General features: G+C 41.3%; 1 protein-coding gene across 2 annotated transcripts in view; it reads left to right on the forward strand.

Annotated features, from left to right (window-relative positions):
- GMDS (GDP-mannose 4,6-dehydratase) overlaps nt 1-20189 on the forward strand; it is a 433606-nt gene that overhangs the window by 164332 nt on the left and 249085 nt on the right. For both annotated transcript variants that reach the window (XM_075417177.1, XM_075417178.1), the window contains 2 exons: nt 8061-8253; nt 9110-9214. In XM_075417177.1, the coding sequence (XP_075273292.1) occupies nt 8061-8253; nt 9110-9214 (298 nt within the window). The remainder of the gene's footprint in view (nt 1-8060; nt 8254-9109; nt 9215-20189) is intronic.

Genomic DNA, 20189 nt, shown 5'->3' on the forward strand with positions numbered 1-20189 from the left:
AACGCTTCTTGTTTAAAAGCTTCTTTTCTAACCTCCGTAATTTGAAACTGAAGACTTTGAACACTGGGTTGGAGATTGTTCTGCAAGATAAATCCCTTGCATCACATAACCCTGACAACTCCCCAGTTCCATCAAATTAATAACAAATGGATGAGAAGATAAGCAAAACTAATGGGGAGGTTACATTTTTGTGACAAAGGTTTATGGCCATACTGAATCTCATGCTCTGTCATACACCTCCTCCTTCTCCTCCTCCACTGAGGTATTTTTTTTACTATCAGATCTGAGCATTCCTCTATCTGAAGCTCTTTTGTGGAGGAGATATGATGAATAACAAGTTGGACTATGTGCCTCCAAAAAGCTGCTGTGAACAACTCTCCACTCCCCCACTGATTTTCTACAAGATGGGGCCACGTTCTTGCACACTGTACGTCCACTTTCTACTCATTGGATGGTGCTACGTGTCTGAACGTTGAAACACAATACTGTAATCCCATCCTCTTGTCTGGTTAAAATTGCATAATAATTTAGTTTGGGAGCAGTCTCTGAATGTCGCCTGGACCAACTCTTTCCATAAAGTAGAGCCAGCTTACACCAGGTGGCTCAGGGCTGTGTCCAATTAAGTTCTGAGTATCTCCAAGGGTGGAGATGCCACAGCCTCTCTGCACAACCTGGTTCAATGTGGCACTACCCATGTCGTGGACATTTTTCCCCTAGTATTTAGTTATAATTTTTCATGTTTCAGATTGCATCTTCTGCCTTTTGACCTGTCTGTGGGCAGTTTTCTTTTAATCCAGTCTGCTAAATTAATCCACTAAATTAACCAGTCAATAAGCAGAAGAATAAACAATTTACAAATTACCTCTATTTGGAGATCTGTTCCAAAACACGCCTTTCAATCAATAGTCAGCAGCCAAGACAACTGCACAGGATATAGGAGACTTTGTTTTATTAAAATGGGCCTCAAAGGGAATGAATATTCCAATTTAAGGATTGTGGCATCAAACTTCAAAAAATAATGGTGGTTCTTCTATACCTTTGAACTGGTCAGGCATCAACCAGTGGGCTGCTTTGAAGGCAAAGGTGAACATGATGACCTCATGAGCTGGATTTACAACCCCGCCTGCAGTTTGCCAGGGAACTCTGGAGACCCACTTGTTGAATCCAACTATCTAATAATGTCCAGCTATTTCTCTTTAAAGATTAGTTCAGAGAGTTTGCATCGAGAACTTGAAATTAATAAGCAGGAGAGTTATAGGGAAAACTTACCCCAGCCAAACCATCCGTTGCCGCCATATGGACATACACTGTGGAGTATGTTAGAGGCAGCTTGCCCCTAATCCTTGAGTAATTCTGCTACGCAGTGAAAGTTGCTGCCCCTAAGGCAAGGCTCTGCTGCAGAGTAGTTCAGCTGAAGGATAGCTGGGGAGTTCAGGCACTCTAGCAGCACTCCTGTTGCATCTCGTGTGGGCAATAGCAATATGAGTTAGATGTTCATGAGCTTTTTAGTGTTCATGGAGCTGAAACGTAGTAGCTGCTTTTGGATTCTTTCAGGATTTTGGATGCCTGACCCTTGGGGACATAGTGAAAGGTGATGCACATTTTTGCTGTTGTTGTTGCCCTGAGTAATTTCTTTTCAGAATTAGAAGTACACTTTTGTTGTGAGTCTTCTGCTTCATCCCACCTCCTTTTTTCCCTACGTATATTTCCCAGGTCTTGATATACCTGGAGAAATGAACAGTGGGGAGCCACGAATGAGCTCAGCTCCGCTTCACCCCTCATTTGTGCTCCTTTTGAGGGTGCAAAGGCATGTGTGTGTGTTTTGGGCAATGAACAGGTTTGCCTTCAAGCTCCTCTTTTTTTGTGTGTAAGGAAAACCGCTTTGGGGTTACTTGTATAAGACTGAGTTGGTCCCTGAGGCAGGGTCTATTGTGGTTTATGACAGGTTATAGAACATGGCGATCATGAGGGATCATTTAAGATCACTAAAGAGCGAATAGCTTATTTTTCGTTTTGGTTTGGGTATTCTCACTTAGGGGTAAAGGTGAAATACTGGCCCACCCGTGTCAAAACCAAACTTCTAACCACTTCAAGAAGTCTCTTCAGTCACTCGGCCTGCCATCCGTAGCGTGATGGAACTGCAGTGGAACTCAGCCCCTGGGACCTGCACATAAGCACTGGCAGAAAAGAAAGTCTTTTATCAGCTGCACTCCTTATTCCTTTGCATCACGAATAACTCGAAAAGCTGTCCAAGCTCTCTTGCTACAGCAGTATTGTGAATGGCTTGGGTTAACGTGAATTTTAGGAAAAAATATAGACTTCTGCTTCCACTTACAAAACTTTTTCTTACTAATTCTCTGCTTATAATCATGTCCAATTACTCTAATTTTATACAAAGTGCTTTTTTTCTCTCTGTTATTGATGAGAGAAAAGGGAAAGAAATAGGAAAGAAGATAGACCTACAGAAGGTATATTCCTTTTGTCCAAAATTCCAGTCGTTATTTTTTCAGTCAACTTCTGTTTAGCTGGGAAGTTGAATAGAGCTTTAAGATATCAAGAGTGTTGCTTAATATTAAGCAGTTCTGAGCTATTGAATTGATTATTTTTCTATATAATAAAAAATATATGGTTGTTTGGGGGATTTTGGTATCTTTCAACAACTACTTTTATTGGGTGAGAGGGCAATGTGTTAAGCATTCATTATGAGTTAAGGGGTTGAGGGGAAGTGGAGTTGTCATATTCTTCTAGAAGGTTACCTGACGTTTTTGTAGATATATAGGTTCTTCCCTATCCCCTTGACACCCCCCAACTCCCCTAAATTCTTTACATTTCCTAAAATCCCTAGGATTTTTTTTCCCCAGTGTGTTAGGGCTTTAAAGGAATGCTTGGCCCGTAGTCTGTATTAGATTTAGCAACTGGAATGTTATGCTTGAAATGCCTGTTCCTAAGGGTTGAGCAGTTTGTTTACTGAGATGATAGAAGTGATCCCAGTGGTTTTTGTTGGCAGTGGAAGGCACACTGAATATTCAAAGCAAACAGAATTGATTTTAAAGAATACAGAAAAGTAACCGCTGTGAAACTTGTGAGACTTGAAACATTCTGAGTAGTTTTTCAGCTTTGTGATTTGCTTCTCACCTGTAAACCTTTCTCAGCCCTTAAAGAGACCTGACACATATCTTCTACTCTGACAAATCTAAAGAATCCACTGTAAGTTTTTTCAAGAGAGTGAAGATGCATATTTTAATGTTGTAGTTTGGTTAGCCACCTTTGCTTTTACAGTGAGAGAATAATCATTTACATTTCTATTACCCTATTTCCTCCTGGGGCTTCACATAAGCTTCCCTCTTCTAACATCAGCCTTCCAGAAATTCCTTCTTCTGGAACGGAGAAGGCTATACAAGGAGGCAAAATTTCAAATCGTTACTTCTGTTCCTTCAGTGGAGCATTGAGGCATATTCTGCTAGCATGTGCTGTGTTTGATTGGAAGCTAATAGTTAACATGATTACAGCTCATCTGTTGGATTGTTCTAAACGACAAAACAGAGAAGTGTCTCTCAAAGCCAAACTAGTGTGTGTGCTAAATTGATACTTATTTTCAGAATATCACCACTGTTGACAATGCATTGGTCAGAAGCAAGTGTTATTAAGTCCGCAGGCTTGTATATCGTACTCATAGACGTGATAGGAATGTGTTCCTGTTGGAGGGCAAGACCCATATGTTTTCATTTAGATAGTTTTCAGTAAGCTTTTAAATCTTGTTAAAGACCTTGCTAAGCTTGGTTTTGAATGATCAGTTGGGAAACATCATATTTAAAACATAGCTCTATTAAATTCAGATCTCTTGTAGAGATTGAATCTGATGATTAGAAAGAAAAAAATGGGGGAGGGAGGGGAAGAGTTCACATTCAAGAGGTAGAAACCAGTTCACAAAACTCATTGTCATTCTTGGAGCTGCGTGAAAGAAGAGACATAATGTGCTTCGGTGTATTCGTATTGTGACATTCCTGGAATCACAGAACACAACTAACGGAACTATGCTTTTCTCAAGAAAATTTTATCATCCTATGGGTAAGCCTTGCTGTGGAAACTTACACTTGCCTGAGAATGTATTTGAAATATAATATGTTAGGAATGAATCGGGCAGTGAATATACTCAGTATAAAAAATTCCCACGTACATAAGGATTCCTTTTTAATATTCTTTGAGCCAGTTCTGCAAGGTATTCAGGGCTGAGAGCCTAGAACTGTAGTACTTTTAACCAAGGATTCAAGTGTCTTCCTAATGTTCTGTCCACTTCTAATGATGCCCTGTTATCACTAATTATTGAATGAACAGACACATCTTAAATGTGTGCACTCACAATATCTACATCATAATTGATAAATATCAACTATGACACCTCCAAAAGCACGCTGTCCCCATTGTACCAGGGAGGGAGTGCCAGGGCACTCCGACTGACATATTCCAAGTAGACAACCTCTGTTTCGTTGGTATGTCACTCTCTCCCTTTGTCACAAAGTCCGTCCAAAGAGGGCAAAGAAGTATTGGATCCGTGCCTTCAGTACTCTTTGAGAAAACTTTCAGGTTTCAAGTTTCTGCCAGACAAAGAAGCTTCTTTGCCCAATTATAGTAATTACAAAAAACTCCTGGTGGTGTCTTCAGAACAAGTTGTTAGTTGCATGGCTTGCTTTATGCAGTTGACAGTAACCGATGGTTTTGGATTTTTGAGGTTTCGATGGAGCATCTATCTGAGATAGCTAAATTAAAACACTGGTGTGTATATACTTTCTCCAAAGCACAATCAAGAGCATCTCCATTAGGCTTTCTACTCTGACTTACTGCTGTCTTTATTGGTGTACAGGGGGACAAGCTTCCTAATTCAGGCACGTAAGAGTTGTAGAGAATTAGGCTGTTTGAAAACTCTCATTTGTAGGTATTACCTAAGCTCTTTTTTCGCTGGACAAATGCTTAATCTTTCAGCAAGGGTGGCTTGTTTTTAGCCTTGGTACACCTGCCTTTACAATCATTTCCCTGAAGTTTTTACTCTCTCAGGTTGTCCCACCGAGCTCAGTGCGCCAGGAACAATTATTTCTGTGAGTAACATTTCTTGGATCTGATTCTATATTTGGTTTCTGTAACTCAGACCCTGGTCTCTTCTTGTTCTGTCCAGGCATCTCAATTCTGTCTTGCACATCCCTCTTAAAGAGGTCCCTGCATTTTTACTTTTTTTTACTCCAGTCTTCCTGCTGGTCTTGCACAAAATAACATGTACAAAGAGAGAGAAATAATGTGGTAATGGATAACTCTGCATCTTTTCCTGCTCTGCCCTGCTTCATTTGTAACTAATTAATCAATCCAGTAGTTTATAAAACTCCTTCACGTTGTTAACTTTGAATTAAAATCAAATAAAAATCCAATGTGCACTCGTCTGTATTTGCCATGTCACTGCCCCTACACCGCACACAGTGTCTTAACAGTCCAGCATTTTTGGTGTTGGAGGTTTTAGTGGATAAAACCATGTTTTATTTTCATGAGTGCCATTCTAGTCTAACCTGCACTCCAAAACCAAATGAGTTCAGTGGTCTGAGTCCTGTCCCTGCTGAACAACAGTCCGCATTACAAAACCACCATCAGGCACAAAGCTGGTGGTTTCTGCTCGGGGACGCTCAGACCCGGCCAGCGTGGAGGCGGAATTACCTCACACCCCAGGGAGTGCTTTTTCTAGGTGAAGACTGAGGTCATTCATAAGGCAATAGGGAAAAGCATCTCTTGTGAAACTGGTCTCTGCATCAGCCAGGGAGAGCGGTCGCCGGTACTGCTGCCCCAGGCTCGTTTTTATAATCTGGGATCTCTGCTTTGAGACCACCTCAGTTATGTGTGCTGTTTACTCTCAGAGTAGAACGCTTAAGCAAAGATTTGCATTTTGGGATGATGTTTTAGGTAGGTTACTTGTTGCAAACAGTACTTTCACATAGGTAGTTTCCTGGTTCTGCTACAATTAGTAAGTTTTTTGCCTTTACTTACAGAGCTGGGATGTTACTGTGAATATGTGAAGGTGCTAGCCATATGATAAATATACAAATTTATGTTCATTATCATTTGTGTGCATTATTGACTGTATCACCTATTCATTAAGATGTTTTCCCATTAATTACTCTGACAGTAAAGCTGAGAGACCTTAAGTGGCTGTCATCTTTGTGCCAGATGGATTAAAACAAAAAATGCTCAGCACTTCTCAGTAGATCAGTGCTAAATTTCGTCTGGGTCATACCAGGTTAACAAGCCAAAGTATCAGGTTTCTTTTTTTTACTTTTATTAAAAAAAAAAAAAGTTTGTTTGTGTTCATACAATTAGCTATTTCAGATCAAAACTGTGTGAGAACATTTTTATCTTGGAGCACAGTAACACAATTTAGATTATTTCATACCTGTATTAAATTAACCAGAAGTGCAAGTTCAAATTAATCTCGTTATTTTTATTTCATCTGCTGTGTAAATAAGCCTTAAACCTCTAGCGATTACTGAATAGGGAAAGTGGCTTAACAGGAGAAATGAATACAGGGCTATCTGAATCTGCAGAGAGCCTGAAAAAATACCTGGTAAGTGACAGGTTACCTGGTAAGTGACAGGTTTCCCACCGATTTCACTGTGACAGCTCAGCTTGGCCAGCTATGGTCATTCACCCTCTGTTCCATTAGTAGTCACCCTGTGGCTGAAGACTAATGAAGGGGGGGATGATAGATTTGTACTCTCAGACTTTGGTAGTGTCTCACTGACCTCTAGCCTAGATCATATAAGGAGACAGTAACATTGCCATCACTCTGGAGCTTGTTCCTGAAAGTCACTCATCAGCTAGAGGGGACACAGGGAGAGTAGCTCTTCCTCGGGTCGGGGCGATGGAGGAGATTGCTCTAAAGGTCTGTTCCCCTTCCTTTTTTTTGTAACGCTGACAGTATAAACAGGGAACCTTTTTTTCAAAAACTGGCATACAGAAGCAAAATCCCTGGGTTGGAGAGAGGATATAGAAGGAAGGAAGAACGTGCTTCTGGGCTGGATGCCGGTGGGATAAAATTCTTCAGAGTCCAGGAGCTCTGCTGGCACATCCAAACAACCAGCCCGTACCCTCCAAACGAGCAGAGTGAGCTCCCTTCTGAGCACTTTTTCTCCTGCCTGCAGATTGGGGTGGTCACAACACCTTCAGCTTACTTTTTCCAGTTTTTATTTTTCTTCTGTAATTATAAGGAATAGAATTAATATGTTTTTTAAACACTCTGAAAGCTTAGACTCAAGTACTCTCTTGAGGCCTATGCTACCATCAAGCTCATCATAAAGATAACTGAGTACTACTGGAGCGAGGAGAAAAAAAGGAGCCTTGGCCCAGCAGTGCGCATGAATAAATTATCGTACTCTGAAGGACGTATCAGCTGGAGTTGTCAGGTTTCTTTTGGACACCACCACCCTTTGCTGCTTCATCCCCCTAAACTCTGTGCAAAAGCCACAGCTCTGGTACGCCTTAGTCAAACAGGGTTGGGAGTCTCATTTGATAGCAGGTATTTCTAGCCTTCTCTCCATTCTGACGTGTGTTTAAATTGCAAAACTTTGGATCTTGTTTAAAATTTGAGGGGTTTCTTAATATATGTTTATGCTGTCATGCTGTCCGTCTACCTTAATATTTTTTTTTAAATATATTTTGGACAATTTTAACCAAATTCAAGTGTGCCAAAGTTATTAAGCCCAAATGAATATTGTGAAAATTGGCAGCTGTGGAGATGAGAGAGATAATGCTCTCACTGAGGGGAGGCTTACCCCTTACTTCACATGGGAAAATAATCCTGAGAGAGATCGGGGAACTCCAGTCTTTCGATTCTGCTATTTATGGAATTACTTGTTTATTCTTGGAAATCCTTTGAGGGTACTTTTGTAAACTGAGCATCTACTCTGTACAGAAGTGTCTAGATGGTCTGTGACATGCGATGTATTACTTTGTTTGGTTGTACATGATCACGGCTTGTTCTGGTTCTCCTAGTAAAACTGATGTTTTTATGTCTTTCTCTCCCAAAGATTTCTTTCGACCTAGCAGAATACACTGCTGACGTTGATGGGGTTGGCACTTTACGGCTCCTAGACGCTATTAAGACCTGTGGCCTTATCAACTCTGTGAAGTTCTACCAAGCCTCCACCAGTGAACTTTATGGAAAAGTGCAAGAAATCCCGCAGAAGGAGACCACCCCTTTTTACCCAAGATCGCCTTACGGTGAGGATCGCCAACGCGTGTGTGTGTAGTGTCTGTCTGTCTGTCTGCTCTCCCCGCTCATGTCTCAGGGCTGAAGTCATCTGGGTGTGAGATTAGAATGACGATAGAGCTAAAGTGACTAGACATGTCGAGAGGCATACCTGTATGAATTACTATATAAAAACTATTTGCTGCCATTGCCCGGGGGTTGGAAATTAGCATCTCACTTCGCAAGACCGTGTTCATTCAGCTCGGAGGTAGAGAGCTCTTGTAGAGGGAGGGGAAGGGGTGGCTCTTCCTTCACAAAGGGTTGTGAGATACCGCTGAAGTGATAAGGTTTCATAATTTTTCTTGCCTAAATGAAAAGCTCCCGGGAGCTCACTTTTTCCTTCATGAAGTCGCATGAAATTTGAAACCCTTCTTAAACCAATGTGCACGGCGGACTTTGGTGATAAAGTTTCAAATCGAGTGTTAAGGCACCAGATTTTCCCTTTTATTCCTCCATAGCAATTTTTTTTTTTTATTAGCAGAGGTCACCACAGTGGTATATTTCACACTCACTGTCTGTCTTAATTATATTGGAAAAGAAAAAGTGCTATGCTTGAGTATGCGTAAGAAAATGAGTGAGAAAGTGCCCTAATGCTTCCTGGCCAGTTCAGAGGCTGCACGGAAAAGGAGTATTTTCCCTCTCGGCTGCTCTTTGTTGGGCTGAATTTTTTTTCCGTAGGAAATGTGACGGAAGTAGAGAATGAATCAAATTCTAACACACTCCCTTGTTGAAATGTGGACTTCACTCTGCGTGCGAGATGATGTGTGTGTGTCTGTCTGAGCTGTGAGCACAGCGGGTATAAGTAACGCTTTCAAATTGTTTTTGTAGGGGCAGCAAAACTGTATGCCTACTGGATTGTGGTGAACTTCAGAGAGGCCTACAATCTTTTTGCTGTGAACGGCATCCTCTTCAATCATGAAAGCCCCAGGAGAGGTATGGAGACTCCGTGTGAAACTGTTCCTAAATTTGTGTACATCTAACTGGAAAAACGAAACAATGCATCCACAGGTTTCGTTCATACTTGCCAAAACTCTGTAGCGAGGGTGTCACAGAATCACAGAATTACAGAACGGTGGGGGTTGGAAGGGACCTCTGTGGTCACCCAGTCCAACCCCCTGCCCAAGCAGGGTCACCCAGAGCAGGCTGCACAGGACCACGTCCAGGCGGGTCTTGAATATCTCCAGAGAAGGAGACTCCACAGCCTCCCTGGGCAGCCTGGGCCAGGGCTCCGTCACCCTCAGAGGGAAGAAGTTCTTCCTCGGGTTCAGCTGGAGCTTCCTCTGCTTCAGTTTGTGCCCGTTGCCCCTTGTCCTGTCGCTGGGCACCACTGGAAAGAGTCTGGCCCCGTCCTCCTGACCCACACCCTGCAGATATTTATAAGCATTTATGAGGTCCCCTCTCAGCCTTCTCTTCTTCAGGCTGAACAAGCCCAGCTCCCTCAGCCTCTCCTCGTAGGAGAGATGCTCCAGTCCCCTCCTCATCCTCATAGCGCTCCGCTGGACTCTCTCCAGTAGCTCCTCATCTTCCTTGAATTGGGGAGCCCAGAACTGGACACAGTACTCCAGATGGGGCCTCACTAGGGCTGAGTAGTCTTGAATATCTCCAGAGAAGGAGACTTCACCATCTCCCTGGGCAGCCTGTGCCAGGGCTCCGTCACCCTCAGAGTGAAGAAGTTCTTCCTCGTGTCGTGACTCGTAGGCTGCTGGCTGTGTTGGATGCAGCCCTCCTGGCAGGCTCAGAGCCTGCAGGACAGCAGCTTTCCCTTCCAAGCATCACCTTCCACTTCATAGCCCTCTGAGGCTGAAGGGAGACTGGTGTGCCGGGTTTCATGTAGGGGTGCTCTGGAGACTGCGTTGACATCGTAACATCTCTGAGTTTTCTTTTGCTTTCCATAAGAAGGCTGAAAGGTTAAAATGACACACTAAAAGGCAGGTTTTGTAAACGTGTAGGTGAGCAACTGCGTAACAGGTGGAATTTCAGGTGTGCTCAGGATTTTTGTTTTCATATAAATGTCAAATTAGGAGGCAGAAATAATAGATCCTCTAAATTCGTAAGAATGATGACTACAGCCTGCTGTAGCTTGAAAAATTTGGGGATTATGTCCTGTACCTTCTGACTCGATGGCTTTCAACACATGGCTTTAAAATGCCTTTCTGTTTAATCCTTAACAGCAATGCAGCTTAAATCCCACTTCATCACCCCTTTTCCTCTTGCACTACTTTGTGAAAAATTAATATTGGTATTTAGTTTGAGTAAAAGTCCACAGTTGATTAAAAGTGTCTTATACAATGACATCTTTCTTCTGCCCTTAAAGTACTGTGACTGTAGAAAACACTCTAAAATTAAATGTTAAATTAACACAGAAAACTGGATTCACAGTGCAGAAGCCTTTTATTGTGGTCTGTTTGTAAATGAAAAATAAATGCAAATCTTACAGGAATGCAATTATATAAATTATAGCCTGATACAAAATATAATAATTTTAATCATACTTACAAATATAATAATTGCAACGCTCTGAAAAAAAAAAGAAAGAAGAGAAAAAATGGAGTCAGTGTCAATAGGATTTAAATATTTATTTCGGTCTTTGAGAGCCACAGCTGTGAAACCTTGTAGTACACTGGGTAGGCAGCATCCACAGTAAGTGGTGCATCAAATACTTGGTGGGAGAAGTTGGTGCATCACTTCACTGGAGCAGATGACAGTACCAGTTCGAAATTGAAAGGCAATCAAATTCACTGGGCTGTTTCATTTAGAAGCCTGAATACTTTGCTTTCTTTTAAACAGTTCACTGCAATGTATTCTTGGTGCACTGTATAAACTGATGTCCAAATTACTCAGAGTTATCATTATACAATTAAAACCTTCTGACCAACAGAAAGGATGAGGGAATAGGCAATGACAAATATTAGCCAGGCATGATTGCTAGTCTACACGAAGGAGCTACAGCATGAGCTGGAAATTGTAGGAACACATTGACCATTTATGCTTCTTCTCTGTAGGCCTGTGCCATTTTGAAGGAGGGAAATTTCAGTGCTTGTCCCTAGTTTGATGCCTCTGACGTTTGTTCCAGCTTTGACACTGCTGCGATGGAGCTTCCAGCCCGAAGTCTTTTTTCAGTAGACGTCCCCGTGGAGAACCCAAGTCTGTGCTTTGAAGTCTCAGGCTGTACTTTTGGTTGTGTGTATGTGCTGGGGACAGTTTTAAGCCCCTTACGCCACAAACAGGAATTCCATCTTAGAAATGGTTTCGGTTGGCTCCGTTAGCCTTAGTGGCAGTGCATGCAATGGAAGCAACTGTAACCACAGCCCAGTGCCATTTGCTTAGTGTTTTTATGGGACAATGTCTGAAAACTTACACAGAGAAGAAAATGGAAGCAAAGTAGTTTTGAGGTTGTTTCTTGATAGCCATTCACCACTGCCCTGATGTTTCTGAAGACTGCAAAGGTGCTTTGTGAGGAAAAAATGGATTTAATTGAGATTTCTAATTCCTATGCAGAGATGGTAATTTACATGGAAGTTTTAAAATGCCTTATGATTTGGCCTTTATTTTTTAATCTACTGATTTCAAAGATTTGAAATGTCCAAATAAACCAATACATATTTTATTCCAGTGTTTCGTACCATTTTGCCAGATGGCTTAGTGTCACACTGAGTTGATTGAATGCAGCTCCCCGCTGATGGTGATACCAAGAGCATCTTGTCCACAGAAAACATCATGCCGGGGAGTCAGTGGAGAGCAAAGGGTGGTGGCAGTGCCACTTGCTGAGGTGCAGAGTTGGTCTGTCCAGGCAGACGGTGCTTTTTTTCCCCCCCCCTCAGTATTTGAAGTGTCCATCATACCTCTGAGAAGTTTTGTGAGGTTCCTGCAGTGAATGTATTTACACGGAAAGACTGTGAAGAGACAAATCCTAGTATTTCTTGTAGACAGGCATCCATCAGCTGCGTTAGACTGTGAGGCAATGGAAAGGATGAACAGAATGCATTTTTAGTACCTGGCAGCTTGAGTACGGGCTGTGCTCAAATACAGAAGTACCCGTACTCGTGGTGAAGGGTGATGAATTGCAGTTGTCTGCCAAGTGGCTGTTAGCAGCTGGTCACTGAGACGGAGTTGAGCAGACAATTGTAAGGAGTTTGCTTTGTGTTTTTACGTCGTGTTCAGATCTTGTACTGCTGGGGCAGCGAGACGCGAGCCTAGTGAAAATGAGAACGGTCTGATCTCAAGAACTGCTTCCCCAAGAAAGGAATTTAGGAATAAACACTGCTTAGTTCAGAATACCAGTTCTTCTCCTTATCCTTCCTGGCTTTAACTCGAAAAGGAGCACCAGTAGTTAATCTCACATAGCCTGTCTAATGATGGGGAAGTCTACACAGAGTTCAGAAGGGTAAAGAGTGCTTAAGTTTAATATGAGGGGTTTCCTATTTCTCAAAATTACCAGGCTCTGAGAGAAGTGCTGGCTTTGAGAAGCTGGTTTGATTTGCTACTTTTGTCTGGCTCTTTTTCTGTGTAAGAGAAAGACTGTAACAGGAGCAGTTCTTAAGACGTGACACTATGCTGCAAATCTGAACGCTTAAGTTCGCTGTGTGGGCCTGCTTTTGAGTCTGATGTTTCATGTTCTGACAGCCACAGGGACTTTAAAAAAACACCAATGATAAATTCGTTAGTTGAACCCACTGTCTGAACCTTACATCTTAATTTGGGAATAGTACAGCAATATTAAATTGCACAAATACTTGGGTGCATACTCAAGAGATACACATGTATGTAACAACAGAGAATATTATCTAAAATCTCCGATGGAGTAAAATGAGTGGCTATGTTAGACTAATCTTAATAAAATATACACCTACTTTGAGCCTTTCTGTAGTACTTTCTAATTTTTTCTTTGTAATACATACTGCCTTTTATTTCTAAGTCACTTTCACAGTTTTAGAAGACGAAATAGTCACTATTTGACCAGTACATGCTTTTCAGCTCGCATAAATCAACACAGCTGCACTGAAGTGAATAGGGTCGTGTTGATTTATGCCAGCTGAGGGTCTGGCACAGTACTTCCAGTGATGGCCTGGTAATGCAAGATAAGCGTAATTCGCTTGCTTTGGGGGAAAGACCTCTATTTGCAGTCTACCTTGCTAAAGCTGGTTTCTTCAGTCACTTTCATCACATTTTATCCAGATGTAGCTGAAGTGTTTCCTGATTTATGCAATGCCAAAACAGAATGTGATCTTTCATTTCTGAAGCTTATTTACTGTCTAAATGTGACACTAGCTGAAAAGCAGAATGGTCTCTACAGCGGTAGTAAGCTACAAGGTGGCCTCTGTTTCCAAAAATGAACAAACAAATGAAAACCTAAAAAAAATAATCCCAGAATGCTGCATTTTTGTTTGCTTGTTTGTTTTGCAAGACAACATTATGGGATACCAAATAGGGGAGGTGGTGGCCAGCGAGTTGCTGGTTGTTGTTGAACGTGGCTCCCAGTATTACCGGTGTGGAAATGTCTGCCCCATAGCAATACTGGAAAGGTGTTTCAGTTCAGTGAGATGATGGTTTTGACAGTGAAAGAGCGAGGCAATTAGCAAGTCTAGTTTTCAGGAAAGCTGGGGCTCGATCCAAGCCTTTTTCATACTATTGGAAAGATTCCTGTTCTTTTGTTGGGCACTGGATCTCGCTAATACCCTCTTCTCTGAGCGAAAAAGCAAACTACTTGTTGACAGCGTCATTTGCTTCTTCCCAGACATGCCCTTACTTTTTTTTCCCGCTCGGTTCTGAGTAAGAAGTTTACTCAGGTTTACAAGATGTGCCTTTGGATGTCTGAGATGATAACTTTCTGATTTGGTTAACCACTTCATTGCTTGCCTCATCTGATCTTTATCTGCCAAGATGTACAAACATGTACAGCATGTTTCCCGACACAATGCAACAGAAGGTTTGTTTGTTTTTTTGTTGGTTTTTTTTTCTTTTTTACCCTAAGTAATAAATACTTCGCCTCCACACATGACATCATTGTGTAGATCAGTAGGGAATTTTTGTTTGTCTGATACCAACCCTGGTGAAGCAGTTGTCATCAGACCATAGCTGTATAGCCAGAGGGAAAGGATGCAACTGCTCGTTCCTGTGATCTCTTTCAGCCGGGGAGGAAATGGCTAGGTGTTAGATTGCAGGCTGAAGGTTGTCAAAGTACATGTAGTAAGATTAAAATGAAACGAAATCACGATTTAAAGAAAATAGGGGGTGTTCTTTGCTTTTATTGTGCATCTGGATCACAGGTTTGCAGGCGGAAACGGGTAAGAGGTTCCCCCACTCACTGTAAATATGTTTGGGTATCTTTTGAATTAATAGTTTTTTTGTTGTTACCTTTTTTTTTAACAAGCTTTCAGTCTCCCTTTTGCCTCTATTTCCTAGAGAAGGCAGAAGCAGATGGTGACATCTGCTACCGGCTTTCACAAGAAATCCCTCCAATCCCGACTGTAACAGCTGCTCTTCTGCATCTCCTCTAAAGAGATGTAGCCAACATCTGCCAGATTTCCCTTTCTGATTTCTTTGGTTGAGACGATTAACAGCTAGTCTCCATACACACTTTCTGTGCAAGAGGAGCTTGGTCAACCTAGTACTGTTGGAAATGCTAAGGGCTTTTGCTGGTGATCTTTTTGTGAGTTTAGGCCTGTGAAAGACATAAGTGTGTAAAATTTTCGGTGCAGAGCAATGTCTGTTCCATTTAATACAAAATTTCCCAACCCACGAGTATATCTGAATAGCAGAAGTCAGCAGAGTGTTGCTTGTGTCTTGCTGACTCCTGGCTGGATGAGAAGAATGCAGGCTGGCTGGAATCACTGAGGATCGTCTGCCTAGCGTATTGAAAACTTGATGGCAAGGTACCATGGCCAATGTAAAAGGAGTCACTCAGACAGTTGTGTGTTATATAGCAGCCAAGATCATTTCATGCTTTTTAGTTTGCGTGTTTCAACAGAGAAAGCATGCAGTGTCCTGAAGACATGCATTCTTACTGGCTTTTTCTCCCTGCTGTGAGAATGATACTGCTAAGTGATCCATGCAGGTGTTTTCTTATCTACACATGCAGTCAAATGTCAGTGGGGATAAATGTGGGCATGAGAGTCTACTTGTACAGATGGATTTGCAGTAATATTGACTGTAATAATAGAGAATTGCCTCTGCTGTTTTACCGAAGTAGACGTGTTTTCCTACGAAAAAGTTCTGACCTTACAAAATAGGTGAGTTCAGTTAATTCTGCTGATGTTGAACCTGACTAAGTAGGTAGTACTCATCAGAGCACATCACAATACAGGGAGAGTTCTGTCTAATATTTATGTTGCTAATAAGTCATCTTAATCCTGAGCTCTGGTGTCACTTTCCTAGTATGGGCCAACACTGATAGATAGATAGATAGATAGATAGATAGATAGATAGATAGATAGATAGATGGATGTGGACGTAGTGCAATCACACTAACATACAAGTGGGCTTGTGTCTTAAAAGCAGTACTAGACTTCTGAAAGAAGAATTGAAGGCTGAGAACATTTCTGCATGAGCTTAGCTTTGGGCATCCAGGTAGTCCAGCTCAGAGCCATGGAACTTGTCACATATGGGAATGAAACAATCGTGTACATGAATTGAATCAGGATATAGAGAGGTATTTTTCTCAAGTGAGTCACTGATGAAAGAAGGTGCTGTGTTGGACAGTCTAATTACTGAAATATTTTTGATTCCATCTTCAGAACGACAGTTTGTGGGAATCCTTACCATCTCTTAAATTCTTTTTCTTTTCAATCTCGAAGTGGCCCTGATTCTACACTTCTCTATCTGATGCACTTTTCTGGGGTGTATCACCAGTTTATCTAAATAGTTATGCATATAGCTCGTACAAAAACTAAATAATTTCTTGCCTGTGGGTTTAGATTTTTGGAACAGCTGCATTTGCAACCCAGAACTCTCCTTGAGCAAAATATTATCTTATCAGATGCATCTTCTTGCCATTAAATCATGTGCTCCCTTGTGGCTTATACTGTGTTAAGAAGAAAGTAGATTACAGGTTTTTTTACTTTCCATGATTGATTTCAACATTTTTATCTAAAACAAAAAAAAGCAGAACATCCACACAATTTACAAAATGTCAAAACTACTAAATTTAGGAAACTTTACAGTGCAATTCTTAACATTTCCCAACTTGTGTTAGCGGATATCGGTGTTAGTTTCTTAAACTAAGAATTTGCTGGTTTTTTTTCTCTCATGAAATATCAGCCCAAAACTTTGAAATAAAATGTTATGGAAGATATGAAAGTCAGCAGTGGGAAATGGAGTGGTTAGAGCATGTATCTCACTGGTAGTGTTCTTATGGCTTCATTCACACACAAACTTGTAGCAAGGTTTTTAGAAATAATGTGGCTATTTCCCTATTTTTTCCCTTTGTTTCATTTATTTATCCCTGGACAAAACACAATGGAAAATGTGAGTGTTCTGCTTTTTTGCTGAAGTCTAAATGAGAACATGAAGTGAAACACAGGCAAAAATTGGGAGTTTTATATCTTGCATTTTACAAACTAGCTTAAATTGAATGTCAAGTTGGCAGAAAGTCAGAAAAACAGAACTGCCATAGTGGTTTCAGCCAGAAGTCCATTTAACCGAAGTATTCCACTGTCCTTGCTGGATCGTTAGGGGAGACTATAGGAGATGGTATAGAAACAGAGTGGTCATCTCAGACACCAGGAGCTGATAGGTAAGAGACCGTTTATGAAAGATGCACCCCAGTCCGCTGCTCTCCCAGACCAGGGTTGTTTTAGAATTCAGTCCAAGCTGCTGCACTTGACATCCTTTCTGCAGGAAACCAATTTAGCTGGGGCCCAGGTGTACCCGGAGTCTGGGACAAGAGAGCATACTGCAGAACACAGTTTGCTCGGGTGTGGAGACAGCCATAGTCAACCACTTCTGTATATCTTGGTTTTGTCACATGAGCTGGGTTTTTTAGCGGTGGCATCTACATGATTATTTTGTTCTGTTGTGATTGACTCAGGTTTCCTCCTGCAGTTTTATCTCAAATTTAAATAATGTCATTGTCTATCTGAAATAGTCAGTCATGAAAGGAAGAAAATCACAGAGAACGCAAAGGTCACATCATTATTGCAAGAGGCATGTCACCTAAATGAATCTATCTTACGTTGTTGATATTCCATAAGTAATGAATGCTTAGTATTTTATCCATTGTTATGGTAGTAATTCTTTCCTAAACTTTTGAAGACTTCTATCTTACTATCACTGTTTGCATTAATTCTCTTGAATATACACATTTCTCAGAGGAGATAATAGTGTAATTCTGCTTTGTCTGCTTCCTAGTATGTAACCTAACATCAGTGATGCCTGTGCTCCCCTGGGAGTGTGGAGTAACAACCGTTGGAAATTGGTTATGGCTGATCTGCAGAGTGCTGGGTATCACTGCAGAGCTGTTACTTGTTGCGTGAGACTCTGTAGGCCTTCTTCTGCAACCTTCAGTCTTTGGGCATCATCTGCCAGGTGCAGAAACTTGAAAGCAGGTTCATACACTGTCATAGTTTAACCTGGCAGCTGGTAACTAAGCACCAGACAGCCGCTTGCTCACCCCTCCTCTTCCCCACCAGCAGGATGGGGAGGAGAAAATGGACAAAAAGGGGAAACTCGTGGGTTGAGATAAAGACAGTTTAATAAGACAGCAAAGTAAATACTAATACTACTACTAATAGTGGTTATAATAATGATTATGCAAAAAAACCTATATTCAATACAATTGTTCTCACCACCCGATGACCGGTCCGCAGCCATTCCCAAAGCAGAGATCATGGAACCCCTGGATTTTTTGCAAATTTCAAGAAATTCACAAAAAAAGCTGAACTTCCAGAAAAGTTCGAAATCCAGGACAAGAGAGGATTCGAACTCCCCAATACCCAACAAGCCGAATAGCTCCTGCCCCCCAGCCAACTCCATTCGTAAACTGAGCATGACGTTTACAGTGTGGAATATTTCCGTTGGCCAGCTTGGCTGTCTGTCTGGCTCTGCTCTCTCCCGGCTCCTGCACACCTGCTCATCAGCTGAATATGAGAAACGGGGAAAAGTCCTTGATTTATAGCAACAACTGAAAACATCGGTGTTATCAACATTCTTCTCCTACCAAATCCAAAACACGGCAGCTACTGGGAGGAAAATTAACTCTATCCCAACCAAAACCAGGACGTACACACAGCTGGTACATCACCAGGTCCTACACACAGCTCGTACATGTACAACGCGTGTGCGTTGCTGATAGACACAGCAGTTGCCAGGGACAAGCATACAGCAACGATGCAGTGACGGCCGTGCTTGCCAGGCCCATCTTAGTATTTGAAACATTTTCTCAGCAGTGTGCATCCTGTTTTCCTTAAAATGGCACTCTCAAAGGTTGATAATTCCCTCTCAATCAAACGCTACTTGCATAATTTTAAAAATTATTTTAAAAGCAGATCCACTGAAAATGCATGTTGTTCCGAGAAAGTTATTTGAAATTAACCTACTTAATCATTTAGATGGGGAAACTGAGTAAGAGAGATCCTAATTCACAATAAAACAGCTCCACCATTACTGGCTCAAAAAATCACTGCAGAAGGAAATGTCAACGGATTATTCCCTAGTAAAGTCTTCAGGATTCATTAAAAACAAATAAAAGAGAAGTGCAATGTAATCAGATGTCACCTCTGATAAGCTTCATCATCTAGCAGGATTTTATAGCGGTGTCGTAGGAAGGCGAGTTGCTTTGCCTGAGGTCAGAGAGAAAGATAGGGCCAGAGCATTTGGTATGAACGCAGGAAAAAATTTTTTCTTCCTCGATTGCACTAGGTGCTTACTGAAAGTTCCCAGATAAGTGTATGTCAAAATATGAAGCAGAGCCACGCACACAAACATCCCATGTATAGCTAGTTTGATTTCATACCATTAAATGCATGAAGAACTTTTTGGGGGTGCATGAAAGCCTTACGCTTACAATCGTAACCTGTGTCAATTTGAAATAGTTGAAAATCTCAGCGGGACAGACTACTGATTTCTGTCGGTCTTGTTTGTCTAACTGCAAGTATTTTTTCAGCAGATTTTAACCTTTGTTGCAAGGTCTTACAGCAGTGTGTACTGTCAGTTAGATGTGTTTCCCACACTGTTGATGTGTGCGCATCTTGCCAACCGTGCTAAAATATTTCCTTTTCAAACATTTGCCTTTCATAGACACGTAAAAGTTGTTTATATGTTCTACTTAATTGTTAGGCACCAGTTGGCAAATGAAAGCTGTGTCCAAAAAGCACGAGCATTCTCAAACAGTTTACAAATATTAATTGTAATTAAAGCTGATACCACATGCTATTGAGATGTGGCAATACCAGTTGCGTATTTTGATTCGCATTGGCTCTCACCCATGTAGAATGATAGCTTGAGGGATGGGGTTGTGGGTCAAGGTTTGCAGGTTTCACATAAAACCCTTCAGGGATGCACTTTCATATGGGAAAACAAATTAAAACCAAACCAATGAAGAGTACAATATCATGTTTTCTCTACTTTCTCTTAATTTTTGCCCTAGGACACGTGAGTTTGAGAACCACTGCTATAGGAATGCTGATGGAATTTTATTTTTGATGGCAAGAGCTTGATTTCATGACATTAAATGTGAATAGATTTACAAGCAGTAGAAGAGTTGTCCAGCAAAGCAACTCAGACCTCCATTTGACATACCTTTTTTTTTTTTCATATTAAAAACCTTACATTAAGAGAGATTCAAGGTGTTTATTCATTGCATCAATACCCATCGATAGGTGGATTGAGAATATCTGCCAGAAACTTTAAAATAAAATCCTGTAGTAATCCTACGTCTAGGCAGTGAGTATCTGGAGAATTCAGAGCTCATTTT

This window comes from Opisthocomus hoazin, chromosome 3 (assembly GCF_030867145.1).
Source record: "Opisthocomus hoazin isolate bOpiHoa1 chromosome 3, bOpiHoa1.hap1, whole genome shotgun sequence".
NCBI classification, from domain to species: Eukaryota; Metazoa; Chordata; class Aves; order Opisthocomiformes; family Opisthocomidae; genus Opisthocomus; species Opisthocomus hoazin.